Genomic DNA, 19,812 nt, shown 5'->3' with positions numbered 1-19,812 from the left:
CTGCAGCTGATTTCTGCTTCGCTGGGTCAGCCAAAAGCTCAGGCTGGGCAAGTGCGTTTCAGCATCATTTGTGTTTGAGGCTCTTAGGGCTTGGGGTGAGGCAGAAGCACAGAAAACTGATTTCTAAGAGGGAGGCTCTGTCCTGACCAGTGCCCTGTTTGGAGTACCACAGGGCACTTTCTGTGACTGTGCATGATCAGGCGTGGTGTCTCTTTTATTTATCTCTTGCTGAACTGAGAAATAGGGAAGAGAGAGGGGGAGGAGTATTAAAGTCATAAAAATTAGGCCGGTGCACAAGTGTCAGCTGAGACGTTTCAGCATTTAGGAAGCGAATAATTTAATTCTGAAGAAGTCAATTTAAAATATATTCCAGCAGTTCTCACCCTGCGCGGTCCCTCCGTGCAGGCTGGCACTTGACAGCAATCTGTGAGGAGTTTGGGTTCCTCCAAAGCTTCATTTTTTGGGGGACTTTGGTCAATGAGCGATGAGGCTGATTTCTCTTTTTTGTACATCACTGCTCAACTCTTTGTGTTACTCTGTGTCGTTCAGCAGCTATTACAGTCCTGTCAAGACGTGAGGCACCTGATTAGGATCAGCCTCCGTCGCGATAACTCACTCCATTAGGTCAGGATTTTGGCCCCGCCGCTGGATGCCCTCGAACCCACCCCTGCTGTGTCCCACACTCGGTGCAGCACCACCCGAGGAGCAAAATGCCTTCCTGAGGTTTGCAAGAGCTCCGTCCGTGCCTGCAGGCACAGTGAGCGCAAAGGAACCCTCTTCAGAAAATCTGAAACTACGCGGTTTTAATATTCTCCTTTCTTAATGAGCTGACTGCCATATTTTAAACCTGTCAAGTGTGTCTCACCTACGTGAAATTCTGTTTACTTTTGCTGCTCCTCGCAGTGTCCAGGTCTTTACCACGCAGGCTCTTCCCGGCGTTTTCCCCCAGGTGCAGCGTATTGTAATTCACTGCTTGTGACTGCCAAGAGATGACAATTCCAAGGGTGTCCGTGGTTCACAGCACCGTTATCTTGCTGGTGGAAATTCCATCACTTTTTCTTTGTAGTGAGTTCAGCGGAAAGCAACCAGAAGGCTAAGAGGGATGAGCCTCTCCCGTAGGGCGGGGAGGAAACCTTGATTGCAGATTTTTGCATATTTCCAAAATGTCCGGTCATTTCCTGGGGTACAGACAGCTCTTGGTCTCAGTGGAACAAATGAGCGCCTGCGCATTGTCACAGTCTCAGAAATAACCTCCTCCGTCCTGCCGCTTCTGCTGTAAATTCCTCCCCTGTGTTCTCCATGAGGTTTGTCTCTCTACTGCCAAAAAAAAGAAGGATTTGGCTCTCCTGTGTTCCTGCTGGATGTGGACTTTGTCCACGTCTAGGGTTTTATTCCTTTCATCATTTGTTTTTCAGGTGTGTTTAAAACATTTTTAATAACGTAACTGCACTGACGAGACCTAGTATAGGAGCAGGAGTAAATAGCTCTTTCCCCTTGTGCAGCTTAATGTTTTCTTCGGTTCAGAGAGGGAAATTGGTGGCCTGGCAGAACTGGAGCGATCAGTCGAGGTAGTACACTTTGTGTTGCCACTGGTCAAAATGAGGGTTATCTGCAGGGAAGGAGTTTCACTGTCTGCATTACATTTTCAGTGTTAACCATGCCAAGGGTACTCCTGCTGAGAAACAGAAAATTTAAAGCTGCCATCTACAGACTCACCTTGAAAACCCATATTGAAATATCAATAATTGAGGATAGCTGTTTGCTGAAAAGGTTACTGACAGGCAGTAATGATCACCGATAGCTGTAAGTGTATTTTATGCCTTCAAAATTTTCCTGGCAGACTTTAGTCTTTCATTGAGTTGTGCAGTAGCAGCTCTGGATTTGGACGACTTGTACTCAGAAGAATAGTAGGATGCTTTTTGGCGTGGCAGAGGGAAGAAAGGATAGCTTTTCTGAAATCAGTGGACAGTAATTTTCCTCAGTTGCCAAGAAAGCATCACTCCACAAACAGAGAACTGCATTTCAATTTATTCTTTTGCAGTATTCTGTATGAGAAAGGAGAAGACAAAATAGCTTTTCCTGGAGAAAACCCAGAATGTTAGTTAAAGAAATGGCATTTGGACATCCATTCCTGCCTGGCTGGAGCTCATAGCCATACTGGTATGTCGTGTCTCGTCCTCTCGTGAAGAGCTTTCCAAGATGATTTTCTCTACAAACACTTTTTTTTTTCCTGCCACTAGAGGTCCTAAAAACAGTAAGGAAAGGAGGCACAACACACGTGCATTTGACACTGGAGCATTCTCACAAAGTGGACCTGAGAGCCGGGTCTGAGAGACCTCCCGTGGGTCTGTGCCCGTGTCGGCTGCTGGCGTGGGCTAGGGAGTGGGAGGTAGGCTCTTCTTACACTCCAGCAATGCTCTGCCAATTCGTCATGCCACCCATGTGCATCCCATAGCATGACGACAGCAGGGAGGGCTGAGCTGCGGAGGCAGGCCCCGAGGCTGCTCAAATCGACCTGGTAAGGGAAACGGTAGGGGAATGCAGGAGGGAATCAACTGCCAAGGTATTAAACAGCTGGGCAGCTGCCACCAGCTGAAACAGCTTCGAGGACTTGGTTCTGGGTCCTTAATCCCCAGCCGCCTACTTTGTCCTCTCCCCTCCAGAGCGTGCTTTTGCAAACAGAGAGACAAAAGTCACTCCAGGTGCCAGAGAGAACAACAGAGAGAGAAAATGGCCTGAACACATGAAAACGTACAGAAAAGCTTTTTCCTGCCAGGCACTGCAGTAGGGGCAGGATTTGCAACTTAAACCTCGGGCTGCTGCTGGTGTCGTGGCCATGCTGGATTGTTCTGCTGCGCTGCGGGGCTGTAAAAAGAAATGGATGGATGTACTTGGAAACTGAACTTGAACTCAGCTTTTCTCATTTTCAGCTTCTCTCTCTTCTTTCTCCCTCGTAAGGAATGAATATTGATTTTCCCCGTTCTGCTGAGTCTGCAGTGTTTGCTAGCATGTAGTTGCTATAAACACTTTCACTAGAGCTGGCTATGAAAACGCCAGCAAACCAATTTCTATCAAAATTTGCCAGCTTGTTGAAAGCAAGACATCTCGGAGGCGGATGCTCTTTCTTGTGTTGGGACGACGAGGAGGCAGAGCCTGGCCCCTTGCCATGGGCAGCCCAGCCCCGCCACCTCTCTCACCGTGCCTCTGTGGAGAGCCCCGGCTCTGCTTCAGAGAGTAAAGGGAACGTCGGTTCTTGTTCCACACTGAGACCAAGCTGAACCCAGGAACCTTGGATGTTCTGCAGAAAGGAATTCCCGTCCTCTGCCAAGCCTCAGCGTCATGTTACGACTTCTAATGTTGAATGCAAATGTACAAAATACTATATTTTTCAGAAACGGCTGTAATTTTCTTGTAATTGGCAAGTTACGGTCTCCTTGTACTTGTTTTGCGTACCAAGTTATTTTTCAGTGTCGAGGCCTATTTTGTTTCAGCCTCCCCTCTCACCACCGATTTAAGAGTTGTTCCTGGCACCAGGGGATCTTTACAGCGCGGTGCTGGCCGCACGCGTGAGGCTGTTCCGCTAGCAGGAACTGGAGCCGAAACAGCTCGCTGTTTACGTGAAACTAAAAGTTATTTCCTTAACATCAGCACCAGTCTCTGTTCTTGAGGTTGCGTGCGTGCCTATCTACAGAGACGCCACGGGCTGACCGTGGCTTGCTCCACTAGGAAAGTAATGTTTCCTTTGCTTCTGCAGAGAAAGGAATCAACGCACGTGCATCAAGGCACGGCCTGTGGGCTTGCTGTGGCAGCGTGGGATCAACTGACCTGCAGAGGCTCCGCCAGCGTCGCTGGCGCAGTCAGATAAGCAGTCAGTAAGATTTGTTGATTGATCTGTAAGTTAAAACATCTCTTGGCACCGCCGATGACAAGTTTTCCACGGGTATGACATGTATGCAGATTAGGTAAGGAGACCAAAAGCCCGTGTTTCAGCTAGACAGCTTGGCCGGTGAAAATTTTTATGTAAGGCTTATTTTTAATTGACGTGATGAGTTTTATGCATCTGCCCACTCAAAATATTCTGATTATGAAACTGTCTCTTTGTTCGCTGCTTGGCTTTTGATTTCTAAGCAGGCAAAGCAAGCAATGTGTGCTAATGAAAAGGACACAAAAAGAGAAAGATGTTAATGCAACGTACTGCATTAAACATTTCGGTTTGCCCACGGCTTTTTGACCACTTTTGGTTTGTTTAGTAATCCCAAACCATATGTAAGTAGAGTGATTGACAAGATACATTGTGTTTGAAGCAGCTTCCCAATGGATTGTACTCAGATATAAATATCTGATGTTCAGAATCTTTAGAGATGAGCTCCTGATACATCAAAATACCATTTGATTTTCTTTCATATCTGCTCTGAAATTTTTCATGCAAATGCCAAATTAAAATGATGAAAAAGAGAGACTAAAAAAACCCAGTGGTTTTAACTTAATAGGATACTAACTTGAGAAGTTAAGAAAAAATACTGCGAAAAACGTAAAACCATAGAATCATAGAAAAACCAAAGGATGTAATCCTTTGAAAATCATTTGTGCCTATAACAACATAAAGGACATTATTAGATTAATTCTTATCTGTCTGTAAGACTGAGAGAGTAATAAATAAATGGCAAAGAATGGAGATTTGTTAGCAATCTTCTGAATAATTATACAAAATAGGCTACAGTGTTTAATGAATATTTAAAAACAATGGATGGTTTTCATCATCTTCTGAATTTGTAACACAAACTACCTTCGATGTAAATAAACGTGATGGTATTATCAAAGGTCATGGACTTTACCAAAGGTCATAGTGCAGCTACTTAGAAACTGAATGATGTGTTCAGCCTTCAGGTTGGTGTGTGTATAAATTAGGGTCAAGCTGAAAAAGAGAACCTCGCTAACAATCCTGACACCTTTATCTGTTCTCTGTCATCAAAATTCTGTTGTGTCTTATGCACAATAACCCCCAGCCGGGCAGCTATTTTACAAAATCCACCATTTGCAGCTAGAAAGACAGCAAAAATGCTGTGCCTGCCATCCATAGCGGTGTAGCCAGATTGCTTTTGCAGAGCGCCCTTCCAAGCCACCTGGTGGAGAAACGCCCGTGAGCTGGAGGCATTAGCCGATATCATATCATAATAAAGAATACAACATTTCACTGTGCACTGATATACTTTATTGAGGGCAGAAGTGGTGCAGTTTGCATAGCTTAAAATCGTGAGCCAAGAAGTTACCAATATTTGCAAAACACTCCTTTTTGACTCTCTTGTGTAAGACTCTCCAGTACGTTTATAATCTGAATCAAACTGCTGGAGATAAAATGAGATATGAGGTGCAAAGGCAGAGACTGAAAGCTCTCACTTGCATGTCACCATCCAGATGTCATGAGAAGAAATCTAGGCTGCTACTGTTGCCTTGGTTGCCTCAGCATAGACCCATTCCATCCAGGGGAAATCTGTACTCACGGCTGTTGCATTTTAGTAAGCAGTGTTACAGCTCAGCCAGGGTCTCTGAGGGAGGACCTGCAGGCACTTGCACATGGACTGGGAGATGCCCTGAACGTTGCTGTACGGCAGGATTTAGCATAAAGCTTGCTCTAACCATCCCCTTGTTCAAACTTCGGGTTAATCCACAGATTAAATGCTGCCGTTCTCTGTCTTAGTGATGATGTCCTTACCCAACAGGACAAGCCCCAGACTGCTGCCACTACCGACTTCATCATTGGGTCTAGGTTTAAAAGTAAGTTGAATAATACTTGAGGCCTTCATGTTCTTCCATTTCCAGTTAGCTGGAGGAGGAATAAACCAGGCTGCTTAGGAAGCGCTGTTAGCCGCGGGGTGACCTGGTCTTTAATCTGACCTTTTAACTCGTCTCCATGGGTGGGTTTGGCTCCAAGCCTACATTATGCCTGGGTTGCCAAATTCAAAGGAACAGGTGGAGTTGGACTATAAGGTGTTTATTCGTGTTATGCTGGAATTCCTTTGCTCTTGCCTGAGGCTCTACTTGGGATGTCGTCAGAGTTAACAATGCTATTCCATTCTTGCCTGAAACATTTTGTTCTTACATTTCTCTCCTGTCAATTGGAATTAGAGGAACCAGAAATGTTTTTCCTGTCTAAATACAGAGCTAAAAGTAATTCCATGTTCTGTGATGCTCGGAGCATTTCTTTCTGCTTGTGTTGTGTGAAAGATATGCAAGAGTGAAGAAAAAAAAACAAAAACCTAGCACCCTTAGCAGAGACCCTTTATTGAGCTTTCTGTGAAACCTACATGAGGAGAAGGGTCTTGTTCTTAGATGTGACAACAGGGGCAAAGTGTACATCACCACAATGGGAGAACAATCAACCAAATACAGGGCATACAGGAAGGAAACTAGGAAAAACAGGAGATAGATGTTTTATTTTGTGTGCGCGCGCACCATAACAGGTTACGTTTATATTAGAGGGAAGTGCTCTGCACAGTATGGGCCACAATCCTTGCCCCCGTGCTGTCCCCATGTGGAGAACCCCTGGACCATGCTGTAGCTCCTTTCTGTCCTGTGCTCTGGAGATTAGTTCCCTTGGAAACCAAACACACATTTACACAGTTACTAAATGCAACAAGTATAATAACAATTATTCCTCAAATTGTACTGAACTATATATTTTCATTTTATTGTTGGAAGAGGTATTGTGTAACATATTATTCTATTGTACATATATTTACAGCAACCCTTACCTTCTAGGCTTTTATCATTATGCTAAAAAGCAGTATAAGATGAGGGTGTCCACATCTCTGAAGTTTTATTCCAAACTCTTCCTCTCTAAACAAAAATATTTTCATTCTTGGTGATAAATCCCACTTGTGATCAGTTATAGTATTTGTATAAACATTTTTAAGCATTAAGCTAAATGCTGAAGGAATGATATTCCCAGTGTAGAGTCCAAAATAGAATAAATAATACATAATTTAAAAATCTGGCATACTTATAATTTAAAAAATAAAAAGGAATCACATTTCCTTAAAACATTTCAATCGCAGCTTTTCTGCAATTTTAGCAATTTTCATTTCTCACCCTAGATTTGGGCAATGATCAGTGATCGCTTATTCTGGAAGAAGTTGTTTCCATCCTTTCAGCTGAAAATTGAAGCGTTTTCAAAGACGTCACAGGAAAATTTAAATGGCACAGCAGCAAATGGTGTTAGATTCTGATGCTATCAAAGAAGGAGTGAGTGGTGATTAGGGTGATTGGAGTGATGCCCGAACACGGCGTGGAAACTGCAGCACTCAAACTAAACAGGGACCCAACCGAGGAATTTTTTGGACAACATAACACGGAATGCTGTTCATGTCTTCTATTGTAACTAATTCTATATGCTTGAAACAAACTTATTATGATTTACTAAGAGCCGGTGACTGGAATACTCTGGGCAGAGTATTCTGTTATTCTTTCCGTTGTCTGAAGCACACACAATATGCTGTACATTTTCCAAAAAAAAGCTATTTTCTGTCTCAAAAGAAATATCAATAGCAAATTAGGTTTCATTAATGATACTATCCCCCTTTAATAAATATTTGTGTCTATGATTGATTTACATTATAAATCAAGTGTGGAGCTGACATGGGAAAACTCCCAGATCTTTGTTCTTCTGTCGTACAAGGCTCTTGGAAAGTGTCCTCATTGTTTCTTTTAACTCCCAAATCGAAAGTGCCGGAACAAAATACTGATAGAAGTTTGCTTTGCTAGTGCACACTGAGGCCATTCTCATTACCTAACATGAACTCTCATTGACTTCTGCGAAAGAGAGGAGGTCAGAGGGGATGCAGGCTCTACAGCAGCTTGTTTAGAAAATTACGCGTGTTAGTATCTTTTGAGGATTGGCTCAGAGACCCGTGACAGCAAGAGTCTAAAAATCTTGGCGAAAACTGACAGTGTAAGACTTACTCAGTGTAGTAGGCAGCGAGCAAGTGGAAGCAGACACCAGTATTTTCTTCCTATGTAGCCACTGTTGAAACCTGTTGTTTCCCTTCGCTTGCTCTTTCCAGCCAGCATTTTTGTCACTGGAATAATAATGAGCTCATCCCACGGCTTTTTAAGAGCAAATGGATGCCACTGATTCTTTCCGTTTCAGAATAAGCAGGGGAGCTGTTACTTTTCTCTCACGTCTAATTCAGCCATCTACCATATTCCACAAAAGTTTCCTGAAGAGTTGTTCTTACGTTGCATGAACACTAAAAAAAAATGTTAATAATTCAGTCTCTTTCTCCCATCCAAATTAGACTCTGGACGAAGGACATAAGGAAGGGTGTGCCAAATGCTGAAGACTGTTGGTATTCCAAATCAGTGAGAGCAGTTCGTGCCTAATTAAGTGCTAATTTATGCCCTCTGCTATCTCGTGGAGGGTAGAAATTTGTCTCAGGCTGGAAAATTCTTTTTCTAGTTATTACATATTGAAAGATCTACTACTTTTATGCATACAAGACCTACTTTGTTTTATATGAATTGAGTGCACTGTACAACAAGGTTAAACTCTCATCCTGATTTGGCTGACTTCCTCTTACAGTTTGAAAAGTTTCACAAACATTCATTTTCCTGTATCCTCAGAAGTCACAGAGTATGCTAAAGACAGGTTGTCTGGCAGCCAATATTCCACGTTTCCTTCAAAGGGCAAACTTAACTGTCTTCTGCAAAAGCAGAGTTGAGAATCTATTGATGCTCACAGTATCTTTATTCCTTGCTTCACGGAATAAATGGAAATTTTAGCTCGAGGTGAGTAAACCAGGAACTGGCAGCGACTAGTTGAGCCAGGCTTTGAAGGAGAGACCTTCCTAACTTTCCTGTATGCTACAGCAAACACAAACATCTTTCTTTTCTGTGTGGGAAATGTATCTTGAATCCCAAAGAGAAGTAATGCTAAATTTTGCTGACTTGATTTCTCCACAGACCTGTCAGTCATCTCTGACGTAGCCCATGGGAACGTTCGAATCGCCACAGCTGGTTTGCATTCTTGTTACATACACACAAAAACAAGTCCTCTTCATCTTCACGCTTCACTGCCTCTATGCATTTGCCAGAAAGGACATGGACGATCAATCCATTCTGCGAGATGAGAGAAGGGGAAAAAAGAGCAAATAAAAAAATAAGGGATTTCCAGTGAAAACTAGGCCATGTTTCTGAAACTTCTAATATACAATAGGTCATCAATAATGACTGGTTGTTCAAAAACGTATTGAACATGATGACTAGGTTTAGCTCTGAGCCCAGGACGTTGTGAGAACACGTAATTCCTTTGGAAGCTGACAGGCTGCAGAGGTGCAGAGCTCACTTTCTCTCTTTTCCAACACTATTTGTTTCCTGTACGTAAATGCTGTCATCAGCAACAACTACAGTATTGGAGGGTATCAAATTTCAAAAGGACCAGTGCTTCCCTTAGGAATCAAAGCATATTACAGTAGGTACTGTACCCAGGGATTGCAGACTGCCTATGACTACTGTAACTGCTATTTTCCCAGGCTGTCCAAGAGCATGACATTTTTCAGTCTTGCAGAGGAGTTTCTACTCTGTTGGGTGAAGTCCACTGAGTATTACTGAACTCTTCTAACAAGAGGTTTGCCCTTCTGTAATACAGGAGGAATTTTAAAGATTCCCCTACTCCCAAAGGGCTCTTATCTGGGAGAGTTCAGATTCACAGTGCCTTCCCCTATCCAAAAGAAGTGGGCAAGGATTTGTCCTGCTCTTACTTACGCAACCTCTTACAATTCTGATTCTATTCAGACAAGGCCAGGAAATTAAACAGATAAAACGAGGGCATGTGAATTTAGGTAGGATTTCTGTACTTTGTATTTGTAAACAAAATTTATTTTGCACAAGCAGTGTAAATGCATAAACAGCATCCTAAATTTCCTGGGTGAAAATGGTCCAGAAATGAAAACTGCCGTTCAAATATATCATCCTTCCCTGCACATGAATGCTGTCAGTCACTCAGTGATGGCACAGTTGCCATCTGCAGCCCTCCCCTCATGGCAGTGTCAGTACGGACCTCCTGGACATCCCAGCGCTGCTGGCTGTTGTCTGTCTCCTTCGTACAGTTGTGAGGGATAACCTTCCCGTGTCTGACATCAAAGCAAAACAGCGGAGCGGACCCAAGCCGGATCTCCTTCATGTCATTATATTCAAAGTGCTGGAAAAAAGAGGGTTTGTTTGAACAATGACAGAAGGACATCCTAATGCATTTTTAAACATTCATTCCAAAATTTCCCACTTGTGATTCTTAATATGCAACCCAAGTATGAATGAAGGAGAACCAACAGGCCTGGTCCTGCGAGGCAATCCCTCCAGCTAGTTTAGGCATAGATACCTGAGACTATTTTTTTGAGGAAAGGCTTTGTGGGCTGTAATTATGCATAAAGTAAACCCACCCTACAAGAAAATTTTCTAGTTTAATAAATATTTGAACAGAAGGGAGTTTCTGAAGTTGTCTGTACACATTGCAGTTAAAAATGTGCCTGCAGCTACCCTGAGCTCAGTGTAAGCAGTGGAACTTGCTTGGGACTTAGAGTAAATATCTGCAGTCAGTCTGTGCTGGCTTGACTTCTCTCAGCACAAGAACTTGCTAGTCTAATGCCAGCTTGGGTATCTACATGAATTTTCTTCCTGTATTTGACTGCAGTTTAGACACTAGAATATGGGAGAAACCACCCCTGTTATTCTAGAATTGATACGTATTTTTTATGCCTAGTCTTTTTGTTCTCCAGGCACTATCAAGTATACTAACAAATAACCACTCAATGATGTCTGCTGGAGAAAATTGTGGGGGTCAGGCCTCAGTGAAACATGGAACATTGCCATTTTGTAAACGATAATCAGCTGCACAAGGATGGGCAACATTGCCTTAGCACACATCTGATGTGTCAATATTTCCCCTAATGTCAACCCAGCCATTTACATGTTGGACTCACTATTTTCTTAGTGGCTCCTTAAATCTGATGCAGTACCCATATACTTAAAGTGTACGGTACCTGGGTGGGGCTGTCACTGCAAGGAGAGAGTTCGATGGAGCCGAATGCAGTGGCCCTTCCAGGTCTGTAATCTGCACAGAAGCCAACACCAGTATTGTAAAGCTGTAAATAAATGTTTATACTGAAATAAAGCACAGTCAGATACAAAGAAAATATCCTTCAGCTAACTTTTTTGTGATTACATCCCCTTACAATAGGTGTTTTTGCTTGCAGTTCAAACAACGGATTTTTTTTTCTTTCAGACTAGATCTTGCATTTTGATCTTGCAAAGTGATCTGATATACAAGGGAGAGTCTCACCAAAGGTCAGTGACACCCAATGAGTTTTGTTTAAGTTACTGTTACCCACTTCTGGTTTAAACTATTGCAATGGTTAAAAGAAATCAGCCAAAACTACTTTTCTGCTAATGGCAAATTGCACTTCATCCTGACACTGTAATGAGAAAAAATCAAGTTGTTCCAGAGGGAAAAAACATTTCCTGTGATCCACAATCAGTTATTATGCACTTCTCAAGCAAACTTTGATAATAAGGAACAGACAAAATAGTAAAAGGACACAGTAAAATCTGTCTGCAGATACCAGGATGTGACTTAATCAGTAGACCTTGTTGCCTTGTTGGGGGGAAATCCCTTCCAGTAAGGCTGCCTGGAATAAATTCGTATTTTAATTGATGATAATTATCCACTTACATGGTTTTAAAAATCATTGAGAATATCACCTCCTGTACACAGTCTGCCAAGTAACTGCTATTTCCACCACCTCTGCCTTTGGGGAAAGTGCAGGACTGGAGAAATGCTGCTTTCTCTTCTTGCACATGGATCAGCATAGAGATATCTCAGCTGCTGTTGCAGTTGCCATCCGTGTGAGGCAACACAGTTCTTTTTCTTTGCTAATAGCACCTAAAAAATCTAAGGTTAGGATCCTCTGATCAATGACACCAAACTGAAACAGAAAATCTGGGTTCATCTCCTGGCTGGAGTTCAAGGCTTATGTGAGAATTTGGACCAGCTGTTTGTCTCTGCAGTCCTTTTGCTTCTTGTTCCATTCTTGTTGTGTAGCCTGTTTGGACAATAAGCTTTTCAAAGTGGGAACAGCCTCTTACCGTACACTCATCGAGTACCTAGTACAAGGAAGCAATACTGGGGTCTTTGATCAATACAAAAATGCTAATCCTTTTTTTAGCGCATTTTCTCTTACTTTGCCAGAGAATCTCGGTGTGTCTTCAGTCTGGGAGAGTTCAGGGTACACATTTGAAAGAAACCACTGGAAATTTCTACAGCCCAATCTCTTCTGTAGCTGAAGACGCTCACTGCAGTCTGGCTTCTCTGCCTTCATGGAGAAAGCACAGGGCAAACAAGGTTACTAGTGTATTTGTGTTAGAGATGCTAGAAATGAAAATGACTGCACAGGAATTATTTCCACCGCCTCTCCTATCCTGCTTGTTATAGATATTGATACATATCTCTCAAGATCAAGCACAGGAGGAGGACCAGCTGTACCCTTTCTCTAACTTTGTGTTAAAACAGCATTTTCTCTGGTGTTGTGACAGAAGTTAATGTTTCAGAAGTAGCACACACTGTGAAAATTAGTATTTCCTTTAAAATTATTGTTATCCTGCAAGATAAGTCAGATCTTTTTAATTAAGAAAGTCTGGGTCAAGTTTGATACTTGTTGTACTGAAATCAGTGGGATTGTATCATATTGTCATTAAGTATAGAGTTTGCCCTCCCTCCCCCAAAAGATAGAAATCGTATTTCCTGACCTTTAAGAGTCCAAATTACCCAGTCATTGTCAGTCTTCCCTGATGAGAAGATGTAAGCGTAGGGAGAATTTGGCCTAACATAAAGCCTATCAAATTATTACCTGGCAGTTGCTAAATCTAGTGGGTGAATGTGTTTTGTGGCTATAAAGGCATAGAAAACTTTCCTATGATTTATGTCTTTTCTTAAGTTACATACACACGATCCTAACTCTTCACCCTCCTTAGTACCAACTCTTGTTCTGAAAAGAGACGGGCACCATCAAACCTCGTTGCAGCTATGGGCATCATCACTGCAAAGGACTGAGAGTCTCCGTATGTGAGGGTATTTAGCACCTGAAGATGGCTAACAGGATTCTGAAAACCTCCTAAGCAGGTAAGTGGTTAATCCTTTGGTTTCAAAACCATGCAAAACAGTTTTCTAAATCTCTCATTGCTCAAATACTAAAAAAAAAAACAACAACAAAAACAAAACAAAACAAACAAACAAAAAAAACACAAAAAACAAACCCACCACCTTTAAGAGTCTCTCTCCTCTTTCTTGCCAGCAATAGATTTCCCCCTTCACATTTCTACATTTAAAAAAATGCAGTTTTAGATTCCAGGACACTGGTGTGGATTCCTACGTCAGAAATTAAAATTGGTAACATAAGCAAAGAATTGCCTGCAAATAACTTTCCTCAGCCCAATCATTTCTCAGCATCTATAAGAAAGAAAAAAAACCTTTGTCACGTGGCTGAAAATCACTGACAAATAAAGGGCCTTGGAAATGAAGGGAGAGGAATCAGTTTCTAAAGATAGGTATCGATCATGCCAGCCCCTGTAAGCTTCACAGGCAAACATCAACAGTTGCAGTATGTTAAAGAGAACCTTATGGTCTGATATCAGTCCTAGATTCAATAAGAATAACAATGAACTTCAGCAATTCAGCACCACACAAGCCTGGCCCCGAGAGGTTTTCTTGGAACAGGAAAATAGAGGAGTAAAATGATTCCCCTAAAAAGAGGTGTTCCTTGAGAGGCTCTGCTTTGGCTGAAGAAGGCAATGGCAGTAAATCACGTTTTGTCATACTAGTTACAGCATGCATTTGATGCTGAATAAATGGTGTAAATATTGTAAAGAAAGACATTATCCCTGTAAACCAAGCTGAAAGGAAACTGTGCTTGTAGGTTGAATAAACAAACCACACACACACAGACAAAAAAAGGAGAAAAAGAGACGGTGGCTGAAATTGTGGAGACTGGCAAAGAACCTTATTCATCTATATTAATGCTCACGCCACAGGCATCCTGTGCAGGATGTAATTTCGACCGTAAAACGGGAAGACTTACAAAGCAATCTAAACGGGGGTCATTTTTTATTTTCAGTAGTAGGCTTGCAGAGATTTTTGTAGTGGCCAATAGGTGGCTCCGCTCACCCTTGCAGTGCAATAAATCCCCGCAGGGCTGATGGCAGCTGAGCGGCAGTAATGTCATTGCTTGCTTGTGTCTTTTGAATAACATCCCACTGCACTGACATACTGAAAATATTGGCTGTGAAAGAAAGGAACGGAGAAAAGGGCTTTTTATGTTATGGTGTGTTGAACAGAGAGATCGTAAAATAGGTCACTTGAAGGAGCATCGTACTTAGGAGTACTAAAAGTACCCTGGCTAGAACAAACTCTCAGGCAAAAGGTCATTGTACTTATAGCTAGTAAACTGAATCATTGATGGCTGTAGTTTTTAGTTCAGAAAATTGCTTCTGAGTTGAAAAGAAAGGCCTTCAGGAAATAATTAAATGATTTAAGGATCTATCTGCCCATCTTAAAAGACCTGGCCTAGCATTCATTCTCCTGTTACATGGCTGTAAGCCTTGCGAGTCAACCGATGAAATCCTGGCCAGTGGAGTTAAAATATACTACACAGACAAGAACGGAGAAGCTTTTTAAAAATGTGAAAATAAAATTAAAAAAAAAAAAAAGAATGTGTCTCAGGCTCTAGGATGAGCATAGCAGGCTGACTGGAGAGGCAGATCTGATGGATCGTAAGGAGGTCAGACTAGGTGACAGGAGAAAAGCCATGCTGACACACAGCCCTTTTCCTCTCCCCATTGTAATGCAGCTCCTGCTGGATCTGCTTTCTTAGATGATGCCCAGAGCTGCAATGGCTGAGGCACGCAGGACTGAAATGCAGGAGCAAAACTGAATGGAAAACTGCACAGTACCTACCTATGCCATGCCTAGCTGTTTTCAGGAACCTTTTCTCCTGAAAAGCACGGTATTGACCAATGAACAAGCAGGTGAACAACACTTTTTCATTCAAAACTACTCACAAGTATTTCTATTGCCTCGTGGAAGAGGATATTTTTACAAAGAAAGGTATGGGAGCCAGAGAATTCTGGAAAGCTGCAGCAACATTAACAACTTCGCTGCCATAGCTTCTAATACAGCACCCAGCAGTTTGTAACACATGGGATATACAGTCCCTTGACTGACCCGGACCTACAGTGGATTACACAGTGGCATAAAAACAGGCATGGCTGTTCTGTAGTTGTTGGGCAGTGTGTAGCCTGCAGATGTTTCAGGTGTGGCTGTATGCCAGGGCTGTGTCACACACCTGGCTGCAAGCCTGTCTTGGTGTGCAGGCTGCTGGCAATCCAGATCTCTGGAGGTTGGATTGCTGTCTTTGTGACCCTTCTAATGAAAACGTATCTTGTAAACAGTAGCTATGGTGAGAATTGATTTCCTGTTACAGACAGTTCTGTCAATTTAGGAAGAAATTGCCTTTTCTGATATTCCTACAGTAGGAGAGACACCACAGTTTGCCACGTGCCAGTGAATGTTACTTGAATCACGTGAGGAAGACCGTCAACAACGGAGAATGAATCCTCTGGAAGGCCCCTTCAAGCACACAATGCAATATTATGCACACAATGAATGGGTTCCATTTCAGATGACCCCCTGTACTATCAGTGGTGGAAAAGCAAACCACGACTTGCTGGGCAATCTGAAAGAGTCATTTGGAGAAGGAGTCATACTCTACGAGATTTGACAGCTTCAGCAAAAACAGGTTTCTCTCTTTCTTTCCTGATCTAAGAGCTCTTCTACTTGGCAGGTTTTACCAAAAGAAAAACTATCCCTGGTACCTTGCCCATTGAATGTTTGACTGCACAGAGACACCCACACTACCGTCCCACCCCTTTCACCTACCTCAACACACACTCCTTCCCTCATAAACAGACTGCCACTGATGTCTTTACCTTGCTGATTAGGAAAGCCACTGTGTCGTGCTTGTAGAAGTTCTCTTTGAAAGAGCCCAGCCAGGTCTCTGCTATTCGGATTTTGTTCCTCACAATGGCCTCGTCATAGGAGAAAGCACGGGGAACGTGATTTCGATAGACATGCCCAACACGGGAGCATGGAATTATTTCTACAGAGCCACCGCAGAGCCAGGTCTGAAACACAGGTGAAGTAGCAAAAAGAGATCATATTTTACTATCTTCTATGTAGTTGGTAAAGCACAATCAGCAGCATTGAGCAATAGACCAGCAATTTTAAGAACGCAAAGCAAAATGAGAGTCACTCATTGAGTTAAATCCTGCTCTGGGCAGTGGCTGAATGTTAATTATCAGTTCAAAAACATCTAAAAAGGAGAAGCTCTTTTACTACAGACTCCACCTCAGGAAATCCTAATCTGCACATTGCTAGAAACAGAAAGAGCATCATTATGTGCTTCTTCATACACTGTTCCCCACAGACACTGAGACACAGATACTGGGCAAGATAGACCTTGCAGTATAGCCATTTATATACTTTTATGTTTTCCTGTGCACAAACAGTGCAGTATAGCGAAGAGACCTGGGCGCATACCTTCTTTTGCCTTGGACAAAAAAGGCTCTGTACCCTTTGTGTCTGCAATTTCCATTGCTTTTAAACATCAGTTACTCTTTGTATTGAGCAAAAAACTAATGCACACAAATTAATATAAATGATTTAATATTTAAAGTACATGTTGGCAAAGACATAAAAGCTACTCTTCCTTTGGTGCTTGTTACATGCCAGAATAGAAGAGGTGGATTTCAGAAGGTGCCTAAACCAGTGACTTTGTCCTCAGGCAGATACTCATCATAGAATCATAGAATAGTAGAACAGCTTGGGTTGGAAGGGACCTTAAAGATCGTCTAGTAATAGTCAGTGAAACTTCTTGTCCTGCCATAATGCTCCTAACTCACAGCAGCTGCATATTCCTGTATAGTCCTGACAGATCATGGAGCATGGGGTAGAACTCTGCAAGTGATACTCTCCATACCTCAAGAATTTCTGCACTTAATTGCTTTTATAAATCACTTCTTGCCTTTTCATTCAAGTCCCTTCAAAACCCAATAGTTACCAGTGCTTGGTGTTTTAATTAAGTTTCTTACCCTTATAGATAGCTCTAGATTTTCTGCTCCCCACATGGTCATGTCAGAATCATAAGCTCCAGTGTTTTGGAAGTGATGTCGATCCATGGCAACTACTGCACCAGCTACCACAGGACTCCTGGGTAGAAAATAGTTCGGAAGTGAACAACTGTTTTGGATAGAGAATATGAAGGATGAAAACCCCACCATTTCTGTGATGGCGATAATATTGCAAAATGACTGAATGATACCCCTAATAATCTCAAGTTAAGTGTTTAACCAACCAAAATTAAGAGCAACTGGAACTGAATTCTAGGATTTGCATGGGAAAGAGGGCCAAGCACTGTGTTGTTGAACACACAGTGTTCAAGGCTCAGAACAGTGAGAAGTGTTACATCCATGTACACCCAAAACAACAGACAAACATAATGATTGAGACATCTCTTTTAACTCTGTATCATCCATTTTTTGCTTTCCCCACAAACCTCAGTATCTTGTCTGGTCGGATTGTATACTAGTTGCTTCCAGTTGTGTGGAAAACATTTGTCATGTTGAGAGTATGACTGCAGTCTACTTAGAGTGAATGCTAAAGGCCAAATAAACTCAATGTAAACCAAAAACCTGTCCCTTCAAAAAACATTAACCAAGCGAATGCAAGTAACCATGTCTCACTTTTATTAGCTGGAAGCTTTCCCAAATTGTACAGTTTTGCTGTTGAGCTGAGTGGAGGTATATTGGCTAATGAACTGTTACCTGATAGGGCTGATGGGAGACTGTCGTACCTTCTCTTCACGCTCTGGCACTGGTTCCCAATGAAAATCTAGCTTCCAATCAAAAACACCTCGACGCAGGCCCACAGAGTGATAGTACTGAAAAGTCTTCCAGTCTATGACATCTATGACAGGGGAGACGACACTGTTTCTGAAAAAAAACAATATCATTTCTTTTCAAAGCCAAAGCATAAATTCAGTACTGTGTTAGTGAACAGTGGTTCTCCTTTTTGATATTGTCAAGCACAAACACTCCTTTAGATGTTGAGTGCCCTCCTTTTCCCTCCTGACAGAGCTCAGATGCTCAGTGCACGGGAATGCTGAGCCTGCAGTAATGATTCTAACGATCAATAATTTAATGATAACCTATACATTACATTGCCATTTTAAAGATAGTCAGGATTTTATTCTGAATTTACCATCAAAATTCTTCTAAAGCTCTTTCACACAGAGGCCTCAACCTCTGAGGTTATAGGCTCTGTATGGATGCAAAGTTTACACTGAAAGATGATTCTGGGCTCACACACTTTACCATCCTTTGATTTTCCTCTAGATGTTCCACACTTCATGAGTTTGTCAGTTCAGGACAATGAAGCATGCACTTACCCTTAGTTCGTTCTGCTGGTAGCTTTACAAAAACATTTATCACTGCATTTGTAAAACAGTTTCTGTTTGTATTGCCTTCTACCACACCTTAACGTGTTTTTGCAAATGCACTGAAGAAAAATAAGTAACATTCACTAGGAACCAAAGTACACTGAAAAAAAATACTTCTATTCTTGAGTATCTATATAGGAAGTTATTCCAGAGTAGCTCTTTCGTTAGAAAATAACTTCCTGTTAAAACAGAGAGAAATTAAATGGTCCATTTTGGGGCAAAAAGTAAAAGGTTTTATCTCCCCTTTTTAAAGATATATATGTTGGTCAGAGATTACTCTTGAGAGAATATGTTTGAAACATACTCTAGCCAATGGAGGAAGGTCATCTCAGAATTTTTTAATGCAGTGGGCCATATGTTCTTTTCCATGGCAGAGACCAGAACCAACTGAGGAAGCTGGCAGCCCTCGGTGATGTTCATGTAATCCTGACATATCTTCTCTGCCTTTACAATATCTTTAGTCTTTTTTTTTTTTCTTTTTTCAGTAACAGGGTGAGGGGAGCTCAACATTTTGTTTTGTCATTGTTGCCCTTTCCCGTAGAGAATTTTCAAACCCCATGGAGAAAAAGAGATTACTGATCTTCAGTGAATTACATGAAAATGAACTGTGCAGAGGATAGCTTTAAAATAATTCAGTTACTCCTTTGTCTCCTAATGTGAGCAGACTGCCCTATGATGAGCTAAAGGCAGAAAGATTTAAAATAGAGAAGTGATTATATTTCTCCATTCGGGTATAAAGCCAGCCTTGCAATATGTTATTATAAGTGCTCTTGGAAACAAGCATTGAGTTTGTAAATAGATAGTACATTTTTATGGTCACCTGCAACATCTGTAGGTTTATATATCAATGCAATGATTTGTTGTCATTCTTCTGCAGGACTCAAGAAGAAATGCAAAGAAATGATCTTAAAAATAATAAAGCTGATATCCTTCCCTGATTCTCTTGATGAAAACCCAGTGATATAGTTTTGTATCCAGGACAGGAACAACCTGAAATCTCAAGCCAACAGGAGTCTTTCTAGTGAAAGCAGTATTTAACCTTTACTCACTAACAGCATGAAAAGGAAACTAACTACTTCTGAAAGTTACTAAAAGGTAGTGTTCTGTTGGACTCACACAAGCAGGTGTTTTTTTTCTTTGACATGCTGAGAAAAATAGTGCTAACAATTTAAATGGATTTTATAAGACTAAACTTCAAAAAATGAAAAATCACTAT

At 41.7% G+C, this 19,812-nt stretch overlaps 1 protein-coding gene across 7 annotated transcripts in view; it reads right to left on the bottom strand.

The window, feature by feature from the left end:
* Positions 1–6,262: 6,262 nt before the first annotated feature.
* GALNT15 (polypeptide N-acetylgalactosaminyltransferase 15) overlaps positions 6,263–19,812 on the bottom strand; it is a 28,141-nt gene continuing 14,591 nt past the window's right edge. For 2 of the 7 annotated variants that reach the window (XM_050708442.1, XM_035556434.2), the window contains exons 5-11: positions 17,923–18,090; positions 17,191–17,308; positions 16,030–16,224; positions 12,231–12,362; positions 11,034–11,135; positions 10,055–10,195; positions 6,263–9,114 (exon numbers count right to left, since the gene is read on the bottom strand). In XM_050708442.1, the coding sequence (XP_050564399.1) occupies positions 8,968–9,114; positions 10,055–10,195; positions 11,034–11,135; positions 12,231–12,362; positions 16,030–16,224; positions 17,191–17,308; positions 17,923–18,090 (1,003 nt within the window). In that variant the 3' untranslated portion in view covers positions 6,263–8,967. The remainder of the gene's footprint in view (positions 9,115–10,054; positions 10,196–11,033; positions 11,136–12,230; positions 12,363–16,029; positions 16,225–17,190; positions 17,309–17,922; positions 18,091–19,812) is intronic. The other 5 variants (XR_004780244.2, XR_004780245.2, XR_004780246.2 and 2 more) reach the window with 5 other exon arrangements.

The sequence above is a fragment of the Cygnus atratus genome, chromosome 2 (genome assembly GCF_013377495.2).
Source record: "Cygnus atratus isolate AKBS03 ecotype Queensland, Australia chromosome 2, CAtr_DNAZoo_HiC_assembly, whole genome shotgun sequence".
NCBI lineage: Eukaryota > Metazoa > Chordata > Aves > Anseriformes > Anatidae > Cygnus > Cygnus atratus.
The sequence above is the reverse complement of the archived record's forward strand: the minus strand, read 5'-3'. Positions and strand labels throughout refer to the sequence as shown.